Source organism: Geotrypetes seraphini, chromosome 18, assembly GCF_902459505.1.
Source record: "Geotrypetes seraphini chromosome 18, aGeoSer1.1, whole genome shotgun sequence".
NCBI classification, from domain to species: domain Eukaryota; kingdom Metazoa; phylum Chordata; class Amphibia; order Gymnophiona; family Dermophiidae; genus Geotrypetes; species Geotrypetes seraphini.
Genome location: NC_047101.1, coordinates 14741717 through 14760509, shown reverse-complemented (window position 1 = coordinate 14760509; position 18793 = coordinate 14741717). Strand labels below are relative to the sequence as shown.

At 43.2% G+C, this 18793-nt stretch overlaps 1 protein-coding gene across 2 annotated transcripts; it reads left to right on the top strand.

Annotated features, from left to right (window-relative positions):
* Positions 1 to 1552: 1552 nt before the first annotated feature.
* On the top strand, positions 1553 to 18512 carry LOC117351659. 2 transcript variants are annotated; one of them, XM_033927276.1, is made up of 4 exons: positions 1553 to 1615; positions 4201 to 4286; positions 9106 to 9225; positions 14221 to 18512. In XM_033927276.1, exon 4 carries the CDS (start codon positions 15488 to 15490, stop codon positions 17015 to 17017), a length of 1530 nt encoding a protein of 509 aa, XP_033783167.1. In that variant the 5' UTR covers positions 1553 to 1615; positions 4201 to 4286; positions 9106 to 9225; positions 14221 to 15487; the 3' UTR covers positions 17018 to 18512. The 2 variants fall into 2 exon arrangements, with proteins under 2 accessions (XP_033783167.1, XP_033783168.1); XM_033927277.1 differs by lacking the exon at positions 4201 to 4286 and having other exon boundaries at positions 1570 to 1615.
* The last annotated feature ends 281 nt before the right edge of the window (positions 18513 to 18793 follow it).

Genomic DNA, 18793 nt, shown 5'->3' with positions numbered 1-18793 from the left:
AACTCAGCTGATAAAGAGCCTCTATGAAAATCAAGAAGCTGCAGTGAGAAGAGAATATGGCAACACTGATTGGTTTCCAATAAAACATGGCGTCAGGCAAGGATGCATCGTATCACCTTACCTGCTCAATCTTTACGGTGAAGCCAACTTCAGAAAAGCAAATTTGGAAGATAGCGTTAGTGTCAAAGTTGGTGGCCAAAATATAAACAACCTGTGCTATGCAGATGATACAAGAAGATTGACTCATTGACTTTTGGTATTGGAGAAGGATTTTATGCGTGCTGGAAGAGATCAAACTGGCTATGTCACTCGAAGCCCAAATGATGAAGTTACAACTGTCTTATTTTGATCACAGCATCAGAAGAGAAAGATCATTGGAGGACATTATGTTTGGGAAGATCGAAGGAAGCAGGCAAAAAGAGCAACCTGGAATCAGATGGCTGGACAATATCTCTGGACATGTTGAAAACAACCATGGGGATGACACTGGAGGACCTTACTGGACTAGGACAAAACCCGATTTCTTTTTAGATCTATAATTCATCAAGGACTCGAACATGGATCGATGGCACCTAGCTTAACAAATTATATAAAACCTATGACCTAACTTACAATGTTTTTGAGTTAGTATTTTCTGAAAAGATGCAAACAAGTGCCTTGTTCATTTGATCTTTGGCTATATTTTGCAAAGATTTTTTCATGTGTTGCAACAGCCAGGAACTTCATGCATTCTTAACTGTGGCAAGGCATGAGTTGGGTTTTTTTTTTCTTTCTTAATTTCCCACACATGGCATGAAAAAAAATGGAAAGGCACTGGAGGTTCTCCTTATTTAAGTTACTTTATAAAAGAAATATACACCAATATTTTGTCCACAATAGCATCAACAAACTGGAGAGCTTGGGGACAGGAGTAGGTTAGCAAAGCAAAATGTTTATCTGTGCCTTGAAATACGCGGGGTGGGGGGTACATATATCTAAAGGTTTTCTTCAGGGTGTCCCATCGGCCAACCTTTTAGATTCTTTCATGTGAAAGTGTGAAAAAAACCCACACCCTAATTACAAAGGACAATATTGCATCGGTCAGTGTTAGAGGATTTGGTGAACCTGAAACTTTTTAAGACAACTCAAACTCCCCCCCCCCCCAATGGCTCCTGTCTCTGAACGTTTTTCTTTGCGGCTCCTCACCCCTATCAATATTGTCCAGAGCAGGGGTCTCAAAGTCCCTCCTTGAGGACCGCAATCCAGTCGGGTTTTTAGGATTTCCCCAATGAATATGCATGAGATCTATGTGCATGCACTGCTTTCAATGCATATTCATTGGGGAAATCCTGAAAACCCGACTGGGATAGGGCTCTGGAGGACCGGAGTTCCCTACCCCTGGTTAAAGGGGTACACACACCAAAAAACGACACCACCTCGCTGAAATACAAGAAGGACCGCGCCCAAGCCCTTCTCCCCGCCCACCCCGATCTCTCAGCGCCAGGGTGCAGATTCTGCGCAGTGCGGGGCCCCGGCCGGGAGGCGGTGCCGAGGGCGGAAGTGGGCGGGGCGAGGAAGCGGCTGTGGTCTTTGCGAGGGTGCGCGAGGGCGTCCCCCGGCCTCGAGCCCGGCGCAGGTGAGTCTGCTGTGGCGCGCGCCTAAACTCTAAGGACTGCCTAGGCTCCCGGCAGCCCCTTCCCCTCCCCAGGCTCTTTCTGTTTGCACATCTTTCCTGGGGGCATTTTTCTCCAGGGAATAAGGACCGAGAAGGAAAAGAAAACGTGCGCTGCCACCTTTTTTTTGCACCGGTTTACTCGGTGTCTGGACTGAACAGGGCTCTTCTCCCACCGAAGGAAGCTAGTCCAGGGGCGTTCAAGCGCTTGCTCTGTGTATTGCCCATTATTGCTGGGCAGCCCCCGTCACTTCAGGCGCAGGGTTTGGATTCCTGCAAAGCAGAACCGAAAATGGCCTGAAGGCGTTAAATTGTGTTAAGAGAGGGGCAGTGGCGTACCTAGGGGGGGGGGGGGCGTCAGAGGAGGGGCGGGACCGTGGCGCAGGAAGCAGCGCAGGGATCGCTGACGCTGACTTCGCGATCCTGCTGCGGCTGTTCATAGGTGGTGCGGGGAGGCCAGGGGGCGAGCGGTCCTTCGGGGTGGGTCGGGGCATCAGGCCTTCAGGGTGGGGCGGGCGGGCAGGCAAGCAGGCTTTCAAGGGGGAGGGGGTGACAGGCAGGCAGGCATTCAAGGGGGGACAGGCCTTCGGGGGGGGGTGCAGGCCTTCAAGGGGGGCAGGCAGGCCTTCAGGGGGGTGCAGGCCTTCGGGGGGGGGGGGTGTAGGCCTTTGGGGGGGTGCAGACCTTCAAGGGGGGAAAGGCAGGCAGGCCTTCAAGGGGGGGACAGGCCTACAAGGGGGGGGGGACAGGCCTTCAAGGGGGGGTTGCAGGCCTTCAAGGGGGGTTACATATATGAGGTTCAATAAAAGAAAATTTTCACTGCCTGTTTCTATTCTGACCATTTATTCCATTTCATGGTTATTGCAAAAAAAAAAAAAAAAAAAAAAATTTTTTACATGGGGGGGGGGGGGGGGGGTGTCAAAAAATGATGGGCCCCGGGTGCCACATACCCTAGGTACGCCACTAGAGAGGGGAAAATAGATCCTCGTGCTACAGGAGTGCTGGCCGTGTGTGAGCCCGCTTGCAGATACAGAAATCACAGACAACAAGAAAACAAGTGGAAAACTTTCTGGTGGACTTAACTCTTAAAAATATAGCCAGACGTTAGGGATGCATAAGATGAACCACCCTAAACGGTGAGCTTTACCATCCCAAAGATGGGGGGGTTTCAAAGCCCGGTGTGACTTTTCAGACTACAACCAGGATAGGACCGGTGATTTTTAACTTATTCAAAAAAAATTAAGGATCTGGAAATGGGTAAACAATAAATGATCTGTAATGACACCAAATTTTTCAAAGTTGAGGATCTTGGCAGGAGTTTTTCACTAATACCGTGTTTCCCTGAAAATAAGACACTGTCATATTAATTTTGGTCATTGCATCTGAAAAAAGTTAGTGGAATTAGAAAAGGTGCAGAGGGGGGCGATGAAAATGATAAAAGGAATAGGGTGATTTCCTATGAGGAAAGGCTAAAGTGACTAGGGCTCTTCAGCTTGGAAAAGATTCAGCTAAGGGGAGATATGATAGAGGTCTATAAAATACAGAGTGGAGTAGAGAGGGTCGATGTGAATGGCTTGTTTCTCTTTTGAAAAATACTAGGACTAGCGGGCATGCGATGAAGCTACTAAAGTCTAGAAGCAGTAAAGATAGCGACTTGATCGCTGTTGGCCAATTCGCTGGCCGATTCTCCAACAGTGAACGATGCACTATCAAGTTTGCATGCAAATGCGACCGATCAATCGCTCAGTGAGCGATTGGCACATGCGCCGAGTCCTAACAACAGTGACAGGTTGTTACGATTGCTAAAACCTCATACAAAATAGCCAAGCAATGTTAGTGCATCAATCGCTTGACTATTTTGCATAGGGTTTTAGCTAATTTGCATGGCCGGATCGGAAAATGGGCGATTGAGAGTGAAAAACACGTGTTGGGCCATTTTGTGCGTCAGGTTGGTATTGGCGGTCGTTGCTAAAGCTGTGCAAGCAAGTTTTGCAACAATTGCTGACTTTAGTGCATCCCCCAGTAAGTAGTAGATTTAAAACAAATTGGAAAAAATAATTCTTCACTCATCCTGTAATCAAACTCTGGAATTCGTAGTTCGTAGACTAGCAGCATTTAAAAAAGGTTTGGATAGTTTCCTAAAAGTCCCTAAGCCATTATAAACATTGATTTCGGGAAATCCACAGCTTCTTCCTAGGATAAGTGGCATAAAATCTGTTTTATTCCTTGGGATCTTGCCAGGTCTTGTGACTTGGGTTGGCCATTGTTCGAAACAGGATACCGGGCTTGATGGACTTTGGTCCATTCCAGTATGGCAACTCTTATATATACAGTATAAACATTATAACCCGTCATTGTAAACATGAAACCTAAATTACTTAATACCATATTGAACATGGTAGGGGATAATGGAAACCCTTGGGGGGGCTCCAAAAGGTAGTTCCAGGGAGAAAATAGACCTTTTGAAATTTTACCATATACTGTATTTTGCAGATGTTATCAGAATATCCACTCTCGGTTTGTTTCCATTATTTATTGTTGCATTTTAGTTTATCACAGAAAGTCTATGGAGCAAGGGTCTTTAATGTTTGTGGATGAACTTTGGAGGACACCACGACAATAGAGAGATAAAAAGGTGAGAGCAAAAGGCAAGAGTGCTGTTTACAAAGGATTTTGTGTTTTTGAAAGGTATGTGTCTGCTTTGCATCTGGCGTGAATACTTTACTACCCGGGGCTTAAGAACTGCAGGATTTAAGCATATGTATGTGGGGTTTGCATAGACATATAGAACATGAAGGCAGAAAAAAAGACCATAGAGCCTATCCAGTTTACTGATCTGTGCTATCTGCTCAGTTCTACAATGCATTCCTCTCCTGTAGAGATCTGTGTGCATGTCCCTTGTCCCATGCTTTCTTGAATTCAGATGCTGTCATCATTCCCATCACTTTCCTGGAAGGCTGTTTGTGCATCCACCATCCTTTGTCTCCCAGAATCCTCAGCTAGCAAGAACAACAAACCAAGTTGTTAGTGGGTTCGTGGCAGGAGGGAGTGGGGGGGAGGTCCAGGTGGCTGAAGCAGGAAGGAGTGGGTTTCCCTCCTGCCTTTTTTTAAGTTTGGGAGGTGTGAGGGAGGTGGTAGGGGTCCTGGCACAACATTTTTTTTTAATGGGCACGGATATGTGTGTGTAATACATGCACTATACCTACTATAGAAAAAGTCAAATGACAAACTTCCCTTATGTATAAAAAATTTGATGAATTAGAGAAATACTGTCCTCGTTTTTTTCTTTATACTATTTTCTTGTCTAATATGTATTTACTTTTGTCTTGTGCTGGGTATCAGTTGTAAACCATGAATTATATGTGTTTCTTTATTTTATTTTTTTTTTAATTCTTTATTCATTTTAAAAACTTTATATAAGTGGAATACAGGAAAAATCATTGCACACTTTAATAACATCACTTAATAAACTAACAAAGACTAGTTCAGATCAAATATTCCCCCCCCCCACACATATATCCTGTTATTATCTTTACACATAATAAAAACAAAAAAATTACCCCCCCCCCCTCAAAGGGAAAAATAAATATTCATTGTATTGTGTTTCTTTATTCTCATATACATGATTATGACGCTGACGGGGCTATAGAAACCTCAAGTGCTTGCGACAGTCTGATTTTAAGAACTTGTCTCTGTCAGAACTGCCTATTGCGGGCTATCGTTGGTTCTTTTTTCCCCCCTATGCTGACTATACTCATACTCTAAAAGAAAAATATTTTAAAAAAGTCTGAGGAAAAATAGAGTTTAAGTCGCTCTGCCACAATCACAATCTTAATAATAGTGCTTAATTATCATTTTGCCACTTGTCTTGGGTTCCAAAAGCTTGCTAACGTTTCTATGTACTTAGCTTTTTTAACGTAGGCGCTTTAGGTTCCCAATTAGAGTGACTAGATATCATGGTGTGCCGGATTTCATGGGTGGATTTCCTGCCTGTGAAGGGGTTTTGTGTATTAAACAAGCTCCATTCTCTCTTTTCAGGTTCACACTTTGTCGCCTCTTTACCTCATAAGTCCAGAAGTTCTGTCGCTTTCATATATTTTAAAAACACCACTCCTCCCTTTTTATTCTGTCCTCGGAAAGCTTATAGGCTGGTATAACTCTGTTACAGTCATGGTTTTTCCATATACCGCAGCTCTGTAACCACCTCTAAATCTTTAGTCATTCACTTCCATAATAGCCTCTAGCTTTGAGGCTTTGATTCTCATAGTATGGGCATTAGTATACACAACTTTCCAGACAGTGCCTCCCCCCCCCCCATTTTATCTACAAATTAATGTTTTATCTATGTGGGTGCTCTGTCTACCAGTCCTAAGTGATCCTAGTCTCAAACCCCACAGGCAGTGAAAAGCTTATGAAATGAGGAACTGATCGTGTAGAATACATGATTAGAGGAAGCCCATCTTAGTTGAAGGACATCCAGGGGAGGTGGTAGCATCTGTGTCTCAGTTCTGATCTGCGGAATTCATTGGTATTACACTTCTGAGATCCTGTATATAGTACTGTATTTTTTTTTTAACTTTTGCAGGATACCCCTGCAAGCTTGCTTCATATGTTCTGGTCCTGTGATCGTATCCAAGCCTTTTGGTCTTTTGTTGCACTGTATTTGCAGTCTGCTCTGCACAAGCGGATTCCCTTGCGGGCAGACATTCTGCTTTTTTCTCAGGGAGCTCCTTTGGGCTTGTCGAGAGGGGGTAACCTGTTATTGCAGAAGATCTCCTTGTTGGCCCAGAAGTGCATCCTTTTGTTGTGGCGCCAAGCTGAAGTGCCTACCTTAACTATGTGGAGAAATGAATAAGAACTGCCATCTCCGGATCAGACCCATGATCCATCGAGTCCGGCGATCCGCACACGCGGAGGCCCAGTCAGGTATACACCTGATGTAGTTTTAGTCACCCATATCCCTCTATGCCTCTCGTAAGGAGATGTGCATCTAATTTGCCTTTGAATCCTAGCACAGTGGATTCCTTAATAACCTCCTGTGGAAGAGCATTCCAGGCGTCTACCACTCGCTGTGTAAAGCAGAACTTCCTGACATTTGTCCTGGACTTGTCCCCCCTTAGCTTCAAACCATGTCCTCTTGTCCGTGTCGCGTTGGACAATGTAAATAATTTATTTTCCTGCTCTATTTTATCGATGCCTTTCAGCATTTTGAACGTCTCGATCATGTCCCCTCGCAGCCTCCTCTTCTCAAGGGAGAACAGTCCCAGTTTCTTGAGTCGTTCCTCATATTCCAAGTTCTCCATACCTCTTATTAGCTTCGTTGCTCGTCTCTGCACCCTCTCCAGCAGTTTTATATCCTTCTTTAGGTTGGGAGACCAATGTTGGACACAGTATTCCAAGTGTGGTCTGACCATTGCTCTATAAAGCGGCATTATGACTTTCTCCGATCTACTCGTGATTCCTTTCTTTATCATGCCTAACATTCTGTTTGCTTTCTTTGCCGCTGCCGCGCATTGTGCCGATGGCTTCAGGGTCCTATCTATCAGTACACCCAGGTCCTTTTCTTGTTCGCTCTTACCCAGAGTTGCGCCTGACATTCTATACTCGTGTTCCTTATTCTTACTACCTAAATGCATTACTTTGCATTTCTCCACGTTGAACTTCATCTGCCATTGCTCTGCCCATTTCTCTAACTGATACAAGTCTCTCTGGAGTTCCTCGTTATCCTCCTGCGATCTGATTGCCCGGCATAGTTTTGTGTCGTCTGCAAACTTAATGATCTCACTGGATATTCCTTCTTCCAGGTCATTGATGTAAATATTAAATAGGATCGGCCCAAGAACCGAGCCCTGGGGCACACCACTAGTCACTTTCTCCCAGTCTGAGAACTTCCCATTTATGCCCACTCTCTGCTTTCTGTTTTCCAGCCATTTGCCTATCCACCTGTGTATATCTCCCTCTATTCCAAGGCTTTGTAGTTTCCTGAGAAGTCTTTCATGCGGAACTTTGTTGAACGCTTTCTGGAAGTCCAAATATATTATGTCCACCGGCATTCCACTATCAATTTGCTTATTCACGGTCTCAAAAAATTGAAGTAAATTCGTTAAACATGATTTCCCTTTCCTGAACCCATGTTGACTGGGTTTCATCAAGTCGTGTGTATCTAGGTGCCGGACTATGCTATCCTTGATCAGTGCTTCAACCATCTTTCCAGGGACTGACGTAAGGCTCACAGGTCTGTAGTTGCCCGGTTCCCCTCTCGATCCTTTTTTGAAAATTGGCGTGACGTTTGCTATCTTCCAGTCATCTGGAAGATAGCAATTGTTTACTTTGTTAAAATTTGAATATCTGGATGTTCGGGGGGGGAGGGGGTCCTGGGCTCTGGAGGAAATTTAGGAGGATATGGGCTCCTGTTTGGGAGTGATTGTCCCCGAGAGCTCGTAGTTCTTTACTGAACTTTTGACGCTGGAGTGTGTGGGAAGGGGGTGGGGGATTCTTGTGGGTATGGTGGGGTTGGTTTCTGAGGGTCTTCGTGAAGGAAGACGCGAATGACCCGACTGTTTCTGCTTTTGTCTTGTTCATTTTCGTTGGTTTGTTTGCATTGCTTGTTTTTGTAAATTTGAAAATTTAATAAAAATGATTATACAAAAAAAACAAACAAACAACTTTTGCAGGATAATGAGGGAGTCTTATGTATTGAGATGTCTTAATGTTTTCTTTATACAAAATGGTTGTAAACTGTTATGGATGTCTTTAGAAACATAGAAAGATGACGGCAGAAAAGGGCTATAGCCCATCAAGTCTGCCCACTCTTCTGACCCACCCTATTAAGTCTGAGCGCTAATTACCTAGTTCCTTAACTCTACCCTCGTAGGGATCCCACGTGTATGTCCCATTTATTCTTAAAGTCAAGCACGCTGGTGGCCTTGATCACCTGCATTGGAAGCTTGTTCCAGTGATCTACTACCCTTTCTGTGAAGAAATACTTCCTGGTGTCACCATTAAATTTCCCTCCTCTGAGTTTGAGCGGGTGCCCCCTTGTGACCGAGGGTCCTTTGGGAAAGAAGATGTCGTCTTCCACCTCGACACGTCCTGTGATGTATTTAAATGTCTCAATCATGTCCCCCCCTTTCCCTGCGTTCCTCTAGAGTGTAAAGCTGCAATTTGTCTATTAAGTAAGGTAATATAGAAACCCAAACAAAATGGTGCTGTTTTGGGGGGGCAGAAGATGGGAAGGGAAGCTGCTCAATTCCTGGAGGCCCCCCTCGAAAAACTCGAGGGATGCCACTAGGGCTGAACTTCGGGGCACTTTGAGCCCATGGCTTAGTTGCCCGTTTGTTTAACTCCAGTCCTGCTAGCCATACTGTCTGTGTTCCTGGGTGGGGGTATCATGTTGGGGTGGGGTTTGTTGTGTATCATTGGTTGGTACTGACCCAGTTGCTCTTTCCCTGCAGACCATGGGCTCGATGTTTCGGAGCGAAGAGGTGTGTCTGGCCCAGCTCTTCCTGCAGGCAGGAGCCGCTTACGACTGCATCAGTGAGCTTGGAGAGCTGGGACTGGTCGAGTTCAGAGATGTAAGTGCTTGTGTTGTGTCCCTCCCACGACTTACAATTTTGTTAACAGCTTTATCTGCCGTCATCTACTATGTTACTATGTTTTATACTGGTAAGAGAGAAAGAGTTATGCGTTTACTACAGTACTCAGCTAAATACAAAATTTTTTTTTAAATGCAAAATTCATATGGCAGACACATCCCAAAAGTATTAAATAAAAATCTAAATTTCTTTTCTATCTTTTTTTGTCTGGGCAGTTTTCTAGTAAAGGAGACTGATTTTAAGATGCAACTTACACATTTTAAAATGGTCTCATTTTCTCAATGTCTACAAAATGGGGGGATCAGCGCTAGGGGTGAGTGACCTTGAAAGAGCCCTGGGAGTGATGGTAGACACAACATTGAAGGCGTCGGCGCAGTGTGCCACGGCCTCAAGGAAAGCAAACAGAATGTTGGGTGTCATTAAGAAGAGTATCACGACCAGGACAAAGGAAGTCATCCTGCCACTGTATCGTGCTATGGTGCGCCCGCACCTGGAGTACTGTGTTCAGTTCTGGTCGCCGTACCTCAAGAAGGACATGGAGGTACTTGAGAGAGTCCAGAGAAGAGCAACTAAGCTAATAAAGGGCATGGAGGACCTCTCATATACTGACAGACTGAAAAAGCTAGGGCTTTTCTCCCTGGAAAAGCGGAGACTTAGAGGAGACATGATAGAAACCTTCAAGATCATGAAGGGCATAGAAAAAATAGACAGGGACAGATTTTTCAAATTAAGGGGATCAATAAGTACAAGGGGGCACTCGGAGAAATTGAAAGGGGAGAGGTTTAGAACAAACTCCAGGAAGTTCTTTTTCACACAGAGGGTGGTGGATACATGGAACGCGCTACCAGAGGATGTGATAAACAGGAGCACGCTACAGGGGTTCAAAGAAGGTCTGGACAGGTACCTGGAGGACAAAGGGATTGAGGGGTACAGATAGGAGTAGAGGTAAGGTTATAGGGACAGGATTATTAGAGGTAAATTATAAAATTAGTCAGAGACCACTGTTCAGGCACTAGGCCTGATGGGCCGCCGCGGGAGCGGACCGCTGAGCAGGATGGACCTCTGGTCTGACTCAGCGGGGGCAACTTCTTATGTTCTTATGAACATCACGCTCTGCACAGAAACATTTCTTGCAAATCCCGGATGGGTTTCTTTTTAAACAGAAAAAAATGGGGTAGACGGGTAGGAATGCTTTTAGACAGTAGGCAGCAGAGGAATAGAACAAACTACCAGAAAATATAAAACATTAATTTACCCCCTACTTTACAAAGCCTTGCTAACGTTTTTAGTGCCAGAGTTTTTACTGCCGCAGCTGGCGCTAAATACGCTAGCGTGGCTTTGTAAAAGAGGGCCTTATTGTCCAATCCTGGCTTTTAAAGGGCTTTGAAATCTAAGAGGACATGATAGATAAAGCTTTGGTGGTTTTCTAATTAATATATTGAATGTTTTATTGGCTGTGTATTGCATTTTTGTAGATTTTATTTTTATTGTAAACCATCTTGAATGGCTTCTTACCAAGAAGAGGGTATAAAAAGATTTCTGCTTAATTGGGTTGATGTTGGTCTTCTAAATTCTTTTCCACATTTGCCTTTCCATTTCTTGTCCTTCTCCATATCTGTCTGGCATTGAAATTTCTTTGTTTCTTGTTTTGGTTTTTCACTTTTCTCTGCTTCTATCCATACAATTTTTGCCCCTCATTCTCCCTTCCTCTCATCCTCTAGTCCTTAGTCTCCTTTTCACCTTTCATCTACCACTTTTACTAAAGGGCAAAAGGGACAGCTGCTGCAAGCCCCTGCATAAAGAAGGCCTAGATGGGCCATTGGTAGATGGGCCATTGGATCACAAGACCCTAACTGACTCCCTCTCCCTTATTCCCTTCCTCTCCCTCTCCCTAATTCCCTTCCTCTCCTTTATTCCCTTCTGCTGCTGCTGTGCCTCCAGGCTTCTAGCAGCAATGAACACAGCACCAGCAATAGGCATCTGGAAACCTTAGAGCCTAAGAGCTCATGAAGGCCCTGCTGGTCCCGCTCTCTCTGATGATACCAGCAGGGTCTTTGCAAGCACAATGGCTCCTGTTGCATCCTGGTCTAGCTTTGCTGATTGCTGCTGGATGCCTGGGGAGAGGGGAGAAAAGGAATGAAAGGTAGGTGGGAGTGGGGGGGGGGAGAAAGGAAAGTATGAACAATGTTGGACTTCGATAGAGAAGGAGAGATGGTAGCAATTGGGAGGGCAAAAAGAGTGTAGGTGCAATACCAGACCAGGAAGTGGAAGGAGCATGGGGAAGGGTCTTGCTGGACAACAGTAGAGAAGGGGTGATGCTGGATGTGTGTGAGAGAGGGAAGAGAGAGGCAGTGCTGGACTGAGGGAGAGAGCGGGGGGGGGGGTCAGGAGTGCTGCTGCATCATGAGGGAAAGAAAGGGTGATGGAAGAGTGGGAGGGAAGGAAGAGAACGGGCAATACTGACAGAGAGTTGGTGGGGAAAGAAAAGAGAAGGAGCAATTCTGAAATGGTGGAGGGAAGAAGTGGGGAGAAAAGATGGACCAGGGAAGAAAGAGGGTATACTGCACAGGTGAGGGGGATGGAAGAGAGTATTGGCAATGCTTGAACCAGTGGGAAGGGAGTGGGGGCAAAGGCATTGCTACAGGGTAGCAGGGGGTGGTAACCACCAGGGACAGCCATCTTTGCAATGCCGGTGAGCACAGAGTGAAAGTGCCGAAGTAAGTTTTAACAATCTTTTCTAATGTTTCAAAGACTTGTAGGTTATATTTTTTCTGTTTACTTGCTAGATACACGCTTTATTGTGTTTTATTGTACAGTCTGGAATGCCTTGACACAGCTCCAGCAAAATGCTGGCTGGCCATCGTTGGCTACGGCTGAGCAACGGCTGTGTTTTATTTGGAAGATGCGAGACAGTAGTGCTGCAAGATAAGTAAAAGAGTTCTTGAGTACTGTCATGAGCAAATGAACTTCGAACTTTTGAGCTTAAGTTTGAGAAAAATTGAACTTTTACAGAAACACACTATCAAGCATACCATTTGAACGTTGACAAACATTTATGATATAACACAGCCAGTTCACATGTATAATATCCAAATAATAGTATTTTGGCTCACAATTTAAGAATATTTAAAATAATTTAAGTGTTTGGTGAGGAGGAGGTTTTTTATGCCAATGTGGTATCTCTATTTTAAGCCTGCTCGCATGTTAACTTGCTAGCGGTAGGCGTGAGTCTGAGGCTTTTTCCTCCTCCTTTAAAAATACATAAATTTCGGTAATTAGAAACATGACGGCAGATAAAGGCCAAATGGCCCATCTAGTTTGTCCATTATAAATTCAGTAATTGTGAGCCAAAAGTCTTAAAAGCAATCTTTCACATAGAATGGCTTGTGTATTATTCAAGGGTGGTTGAGAGTTGATTATGTGGATCCCTTGAGTTTGTGGATTTGTTGGTTTTCAGGCGGTAACTGCCACCCCGGTTTCAGCCAGCAGATGGAGCCCAAGGTAAACTGCTGGCCAATCTGAATAGTTTTGTCCATCCTTCGCCTTTCTTTATTATTTCAGCCTGATCCATCTACCCCTCATGCAGCCTCCTTATCCCTCTCATGGGCAGCAGAACAGATTAATGAAATATCATCTCAGTGGGACCAGTCTTAACAATAAAAGCTGTAATCTCACAGATCTTATGAGACTGGTCCCCTAGCAGCAGGAGGTAACATTTCAGTTAATGCTTCACCTGTTGCCAATAGGAGGGAGAAGGATACTGTACGGCACAGAGAAATCCTGCGGGAATCTAGGGCGAGGGATTTGGCTGGATTAATAAGGAGGCGAGGCCAAGGAGTTGGCTGGTTCTGCAGCCACGGAGAGCTTCTGTAAGAAGGGATGAGAGAGAGGAAGGATCTTTAGTAGGAGGTTTGAGAAGTGGGGAAAGTCTCTAGAAGGAAAAACATGTGAAGGTGCATAAATGAGGCCAAGGGAGGGATGTAAGAAGAGGAAAACGTGAGGGGTAAAGAGAGAGTGTGATGGATCTAGTGGGCTCAGGAAGGGGCTAAGAGGTAGTATAAAGAAACAGGACTATGGAAGGAGAGAGAGAATGTAGAATTGGGAGTGCAGGAAAATTAAAAGAAGAGTAGGAGAAGCTTACAAGGGTGTGTGTGTGGGGGGGGGGAGTGACAGTAAAGACAGTTGAGGATTTGAGAGGTGGTGAGTACAGAGAATAGAACAGTGAGACTAGGGAGTGAGTGAATTAAAGACAGAAAGAGAAAAGAAGGCTGAGAAAGGAAGGAGGATGAGAGAGAGACAGTGGGAGTGCTGGGGAGAAAATGAGGAGGGGGGAGATAGAAAGCTGGTTGGAACTTGGTTCTATATTGAGATTCTGTCCAATTCAATAGAGAATTCATACTTAGAAACATAGAAACATAGAAAGATGACGGCAGAAAAGGGCTATAGCCCATCAAATCTGCCCACTCTACTGTCCCACTCCATTAAGTCAGAGTGCTGCTCGACCCACGTAGAGATCCCACGTGGATGTCCCATTTATTCTTAAAGTCGAGCACGCTAGTGGCCTTGATCACCTGCACCGGTAGTTTGTTCCAGTGATCCACCACCCTTTCTGTAAAGAAATACTTCCTGGTGTCACCACCAAATCTCCCTCCTCTGAGTTTGAGCGGGTGCCCCCTTGGGACTGAAGGTCCCTTAGGAAAGAATATGTCGTTTTCCACCTCGACACGACCTGTGACGTACTTAAATGTCTCAATCATGTCACCCCTCTCCCTGCGCTCCTCTAGAGAGTAGAGCTGCAACTTGCCCAGTCTTTCCTCGTATGAGACCCTTGAGTCCCTCATACGAGGAAAGATATCAGGTAATTTAATAACAAATAAGATGTACTTCAATAACTGGTTATAAGAGTTTTTCAGGTATCTAATTACTGCTTAGATGGTAGAAATATAACCTAGTATATTTTATTTTTATTTTTAGTTCGCTGTTTGAAATTTCTTAGTGACGAAGAGACGAAATCCGGGTCGGGGGGACGGGAGACCACCTAAGAAACTAACAACATTTTTAAAGAAGCACGAGCACTTTAATAGACACCAGTCACCAATGGGAGTTAACACCTTCAACATGAACAACCCCTGAACGAAGATAAGTACCACCATTAGTTAAGCAAAAAGTATTCAATCTTCAGGGATGGCAGGGGACAAGTGAATGCAATGATGGTCCCCTAGTTAACCTCATTGTGGTGACATCACTACTAAACGGGTTATCAGGTCTGAGCACTTCACAAATTATTTATATAATTTTATTATCGTCACTGTTTTTTTGCATTCACAAGTAGTTTGTATTTTAAATGATCTATAGCTGTGAAAAATTGAAAAATAATCCCTGTTAGCCACAGATTACTAAGTAACTTATCTCTCTATTGAGTAATTAATCTAGTACAACAGAGAGTAATGGCTGCTCTCAGCAGAACTTCAAAGTCTGGACTGTCGGAAGAGCGTATCTCTTCACTGATGGGTAGTGCACGCTTGTTTGAAGACGGAATAATGGATCAAACTATCACATGGGAGGATATCAAATTTACTCATAAAGCATTGATTAGATCACAATTGCATTCAGCTGCATTGGTTGAATACTGCCATTACATGAGAGTTCCTAGAGGGTTACGTCTTTATAAAGAACCCAGGTTCCAAGAGAACCCAGAATTCATAAAAAACTGGAATGACACTCTAACACGATGCTCAATCGACCTTATGCTCTTAACTATTGATGCACTAGTACCATTGATTGAAACACAACAAAAAGAATTGGGCACTAAATTGGAATTAATTAAACAACAGCTACCGGATGATTCCTTCATGAACAGTTATCAAGAACACTTATCCCAAATGGACAAATATCAAAAAGAACAAAGGCAACTAAAAATAAAAAAATTCCGTCGGGATGAAAGTGATTTCACCAGGGGTTACGTATACCCTTGGATGAATCGAAACATCAAAACTAGAAGACAACGAATGACATTTAACAACAAGAATAAGAGAATTAATTTCAATTTATCCACCAGTAATTCTTCCTCGTCAGATGACTCGAATGCAACATCTAAGCAGTCAGAAGCAACTATCCACAAAGATAGTAATACTCTTCCGGATTCTTTTTTAAGATTACAACCCCCCGAAGGAACACCCTATCCGACAAACAGAATAGGAACACGCAGCAAAAACAAAGACAAAAAGTAACCACGGAGCCAATGGGTATCTTCAACCTTTCTTCACGCCAATTCAATAAAGCTGAAGAAGATTTATTGATGAAAGGACTTTCCTTTGTCCCAAATACCATATATGATGGTTTTGAAACCCGAGTATATCTACAGCGATTTTTTCGCTCTATTAAATTGAAACAATTTTTTCATGATAAACCATCCACAGAAGTAACCCTTCCAGAAGGCTTAAAGTATAGATCCAACTGGATGCCCCCCGGGCTCCCGGATCCTTTAATAGCTTCTTTCGAAAAACTGGTTCTCAAAGACATACAAAATTTAGAGGAACATTCACATGAGACCAGCCATCCCAATCTTACATATGAACAACGACAAATCTTATCAAAATTAAAAAATGATAGTACCATCTACATATCCAGGGCTGACAAAGGAGGGGGAATCGTTATTCAAAACTATACAGATTATAAAAAAGAAGCTCAGCGCCAATTAAGCGATACGGTATATTACACGCAGCTTCAAAATGACCCTACACCCGAAATTAAATGCAACATTGACGATATATTAATGACAGCTAGAATCGAACAGAGTTTAACCCCTAAAGAGATTAAATTCCTCACCAGCGATTTTCCCAGGATACCCAGAATTCATTTTATTCCTAAGATTCATAAGTCAGACATCACACCTCCAGGACGACCAATAGTAGTTGGCACAGGCTCAGTTCTTGAACCAGTTTCCCAATATTTAGATAGCCAACTAAAGCATTTGGTTCCTCGTGCTGAGTCATATATAAAGGACTCAACTCATTTTTTGCAATTTATACAGCAATATGCTGAACAAATTGACTCCCATGAAGTATTATTAGTTACCGCTGATGTGGTTGCGTTATATACTAACGTACCGCAAATGGAAGCAGTACGGTTGGTTGAGTCATCAGTCACAAAATTGAATTGTTCCACCTCTAAACGCAATCTATTGATAAAATTTGCTGAATTGGTTATTTTTAATAATTATTTCAAATTCGAGAATGAGATCTATCTCCAAACCAAAGGAGTAGCAATGGGAGCCACTGTAGCTCCTACCTTAGCATGCCTATACATGACTCAGTACGAGGAAACCAATGTTTACACCTCTTCACAATTCCATCTGGTTTCCTGTTGGAAACGTTTCATCGATGATATATTTTTTGTGTGGAGTGGTGGAGAAGAAGCTTTAAAAATCTTTATGCAAGAATTAAATCAAAAAGATGCCAATATAGCTTTTACATATACATATCATAAACATCAAATATCCTTAAAAATGAACAACAAATCTCCACCACTCTCCACAAGAAAAAATCTGATCGAAACACACTGTTACAATATCAAAGTTTCCATCCCAAAGCCCTCAGGAACAGTATCCCAATTGGACAGTTCCTCCGTATTCGAAGAATCTGCTCTGATGAATCTGATTTTGACAAAGAAGCACATGATATGTGTGACAAATTCATTCAGAGAGGGTATCCTGGGAAAATCGTTAGAAAAGCGTGGAAAAGAGCTAAAAATTGTCACCGCCCCTGGTTAATGCTCAACGATCACAATAAACAAACTCAGCAGGATATGGTTTGTGTGATGCCACATACTAGCAAAGGTAATGCCATAAAACATATCATTTTAAGACATTGGGCATTACTGCAATACCACCCTTCTTTTCAAAATCCACCTAAATTTGCGTACTCACGGGCTTCTAATTTGGGCGAATTGCTCAAATATAACTATCATCAACAAAGCCCCATAAACAGATCACCCCACAAACCTTGTGGTAAATGCAGGGTTTGCAGTTATGTATTAGACGCTACTTCTATAGAAATCCCGCCATCACGATCACGACATTTCTTTCTGAACACTGGGACCAATTGTGACTCTAAGGGAGTGGTTTATTACATACAATGCCCATGTAAAAAAGTTTATATTGGTCAAACGATACGCAAAATCAAAACCCGAATTACGGAACATTTAAGCAACATTAGAACCAATAGGGTTACCGCCCCCCTCGTCTCCCATTGGTCCCAGCACTCACATAAACTAGAAGATCTAAAATATACAGTGCTAATCCACACACGTAAAACAGAAGGGGATATATCAAGATCTTTAATAATGAAAGAACAGCGTCTGATATATAACTGGCAGACCCTGCAGCCAGCAGGATTAAATTTAGATATTGAATGGTTGGCAATATAGATCCATGTCCTGCGAAGTAATCTCTCAATGCTGCATTTACTTCCGGCTGTTGTCAATAAGTATATAAGCTAAGTTCCGGTTAGCCTTCCTATATAAAACACACGCAGTGAAGTGAGCCTCATTCGCTCAGTCCATTCTGAACTTCTCTGATCATAGCGAGCCGATATCAGGTAATTTAATAACAAATAAGATGTACTTCAATAACTGGTTATAAGAGTTTTTCAGGTATCTAATTACTGCTTAGATGGTAGAAATATAACCTAGTATATTTTATTTTTAGTTCGCTGTTTGAAATTTCTTAGTGACGAAGAGACGAAATCCGGGTCGGGGGGACGGGAGACCACCTAAGAAACTAACAACATTTTTAAAGAAGCACGAGCACTTTAATAGACACCAGTCACCAATGGGAGTTAACACCTTCAACATGAACAACCCCTGAACGAAGATAAGTACCACCATTAGTTAAGCAAAAAGTATTCAATCTTCAGGGATGGCAGGGGACAAGTGAATGCAATGATGGTCCCCTAGTTAACCTCATTGTGGTGACATCACTACTAAACGGGTTATCAGGTCTGAGCACTTCACAAATTATTTATATAATTTTATTATCGTCACTGTTTTTTTGCATTCACAAGTAGTTTGTATTTTAAATGATCTGTAGCTGTGAAAAATTGAAAAATAATCCCTGTTAGCCACAGATTACTAAGTAACTTATCTCTCTATTGAGTAATTAATCATTTCTTTAATAAGACATCAACTATTTTTTCTGCGGCCCTCCAAGGGCCTACAAATCCAAAATGTGGCCCTGGAAAGGGTTTGAGTTGGAGACCACTGGCCTATAGGAAGAGGAGGTGCAAATGTTAAGAGCCTTAGCCAATAGGGAGAGGAGGAGATAGTGGATGCTCTGGAGGGGCCATTTGGCCTTTATCTGCCATCATGCTACTATGTTTCTATAACCATAAAGTTCTATGACATCACAATGCAGGTGCAAAGAGCCTTAGCCTATAGCAGTGGTCTCAAACTCGCGGCCCGCCAGATGCTATTTTGAGGCCCTCGGTATGTTTATCATAATCACAAGAGTAAAATCAAACAGTTTCTTGATCATATGTCTCTTTAGCTA

Excerpts from the sequence above, each read along its gene's own strand:
- LOC117351659 (XM_033927276.1), top strand. The coding sequence starts at position 15,488 with ATGGGTATCTTCAACCTTTCTTCACGCCAATTCAATAAAGCTGAAGAA.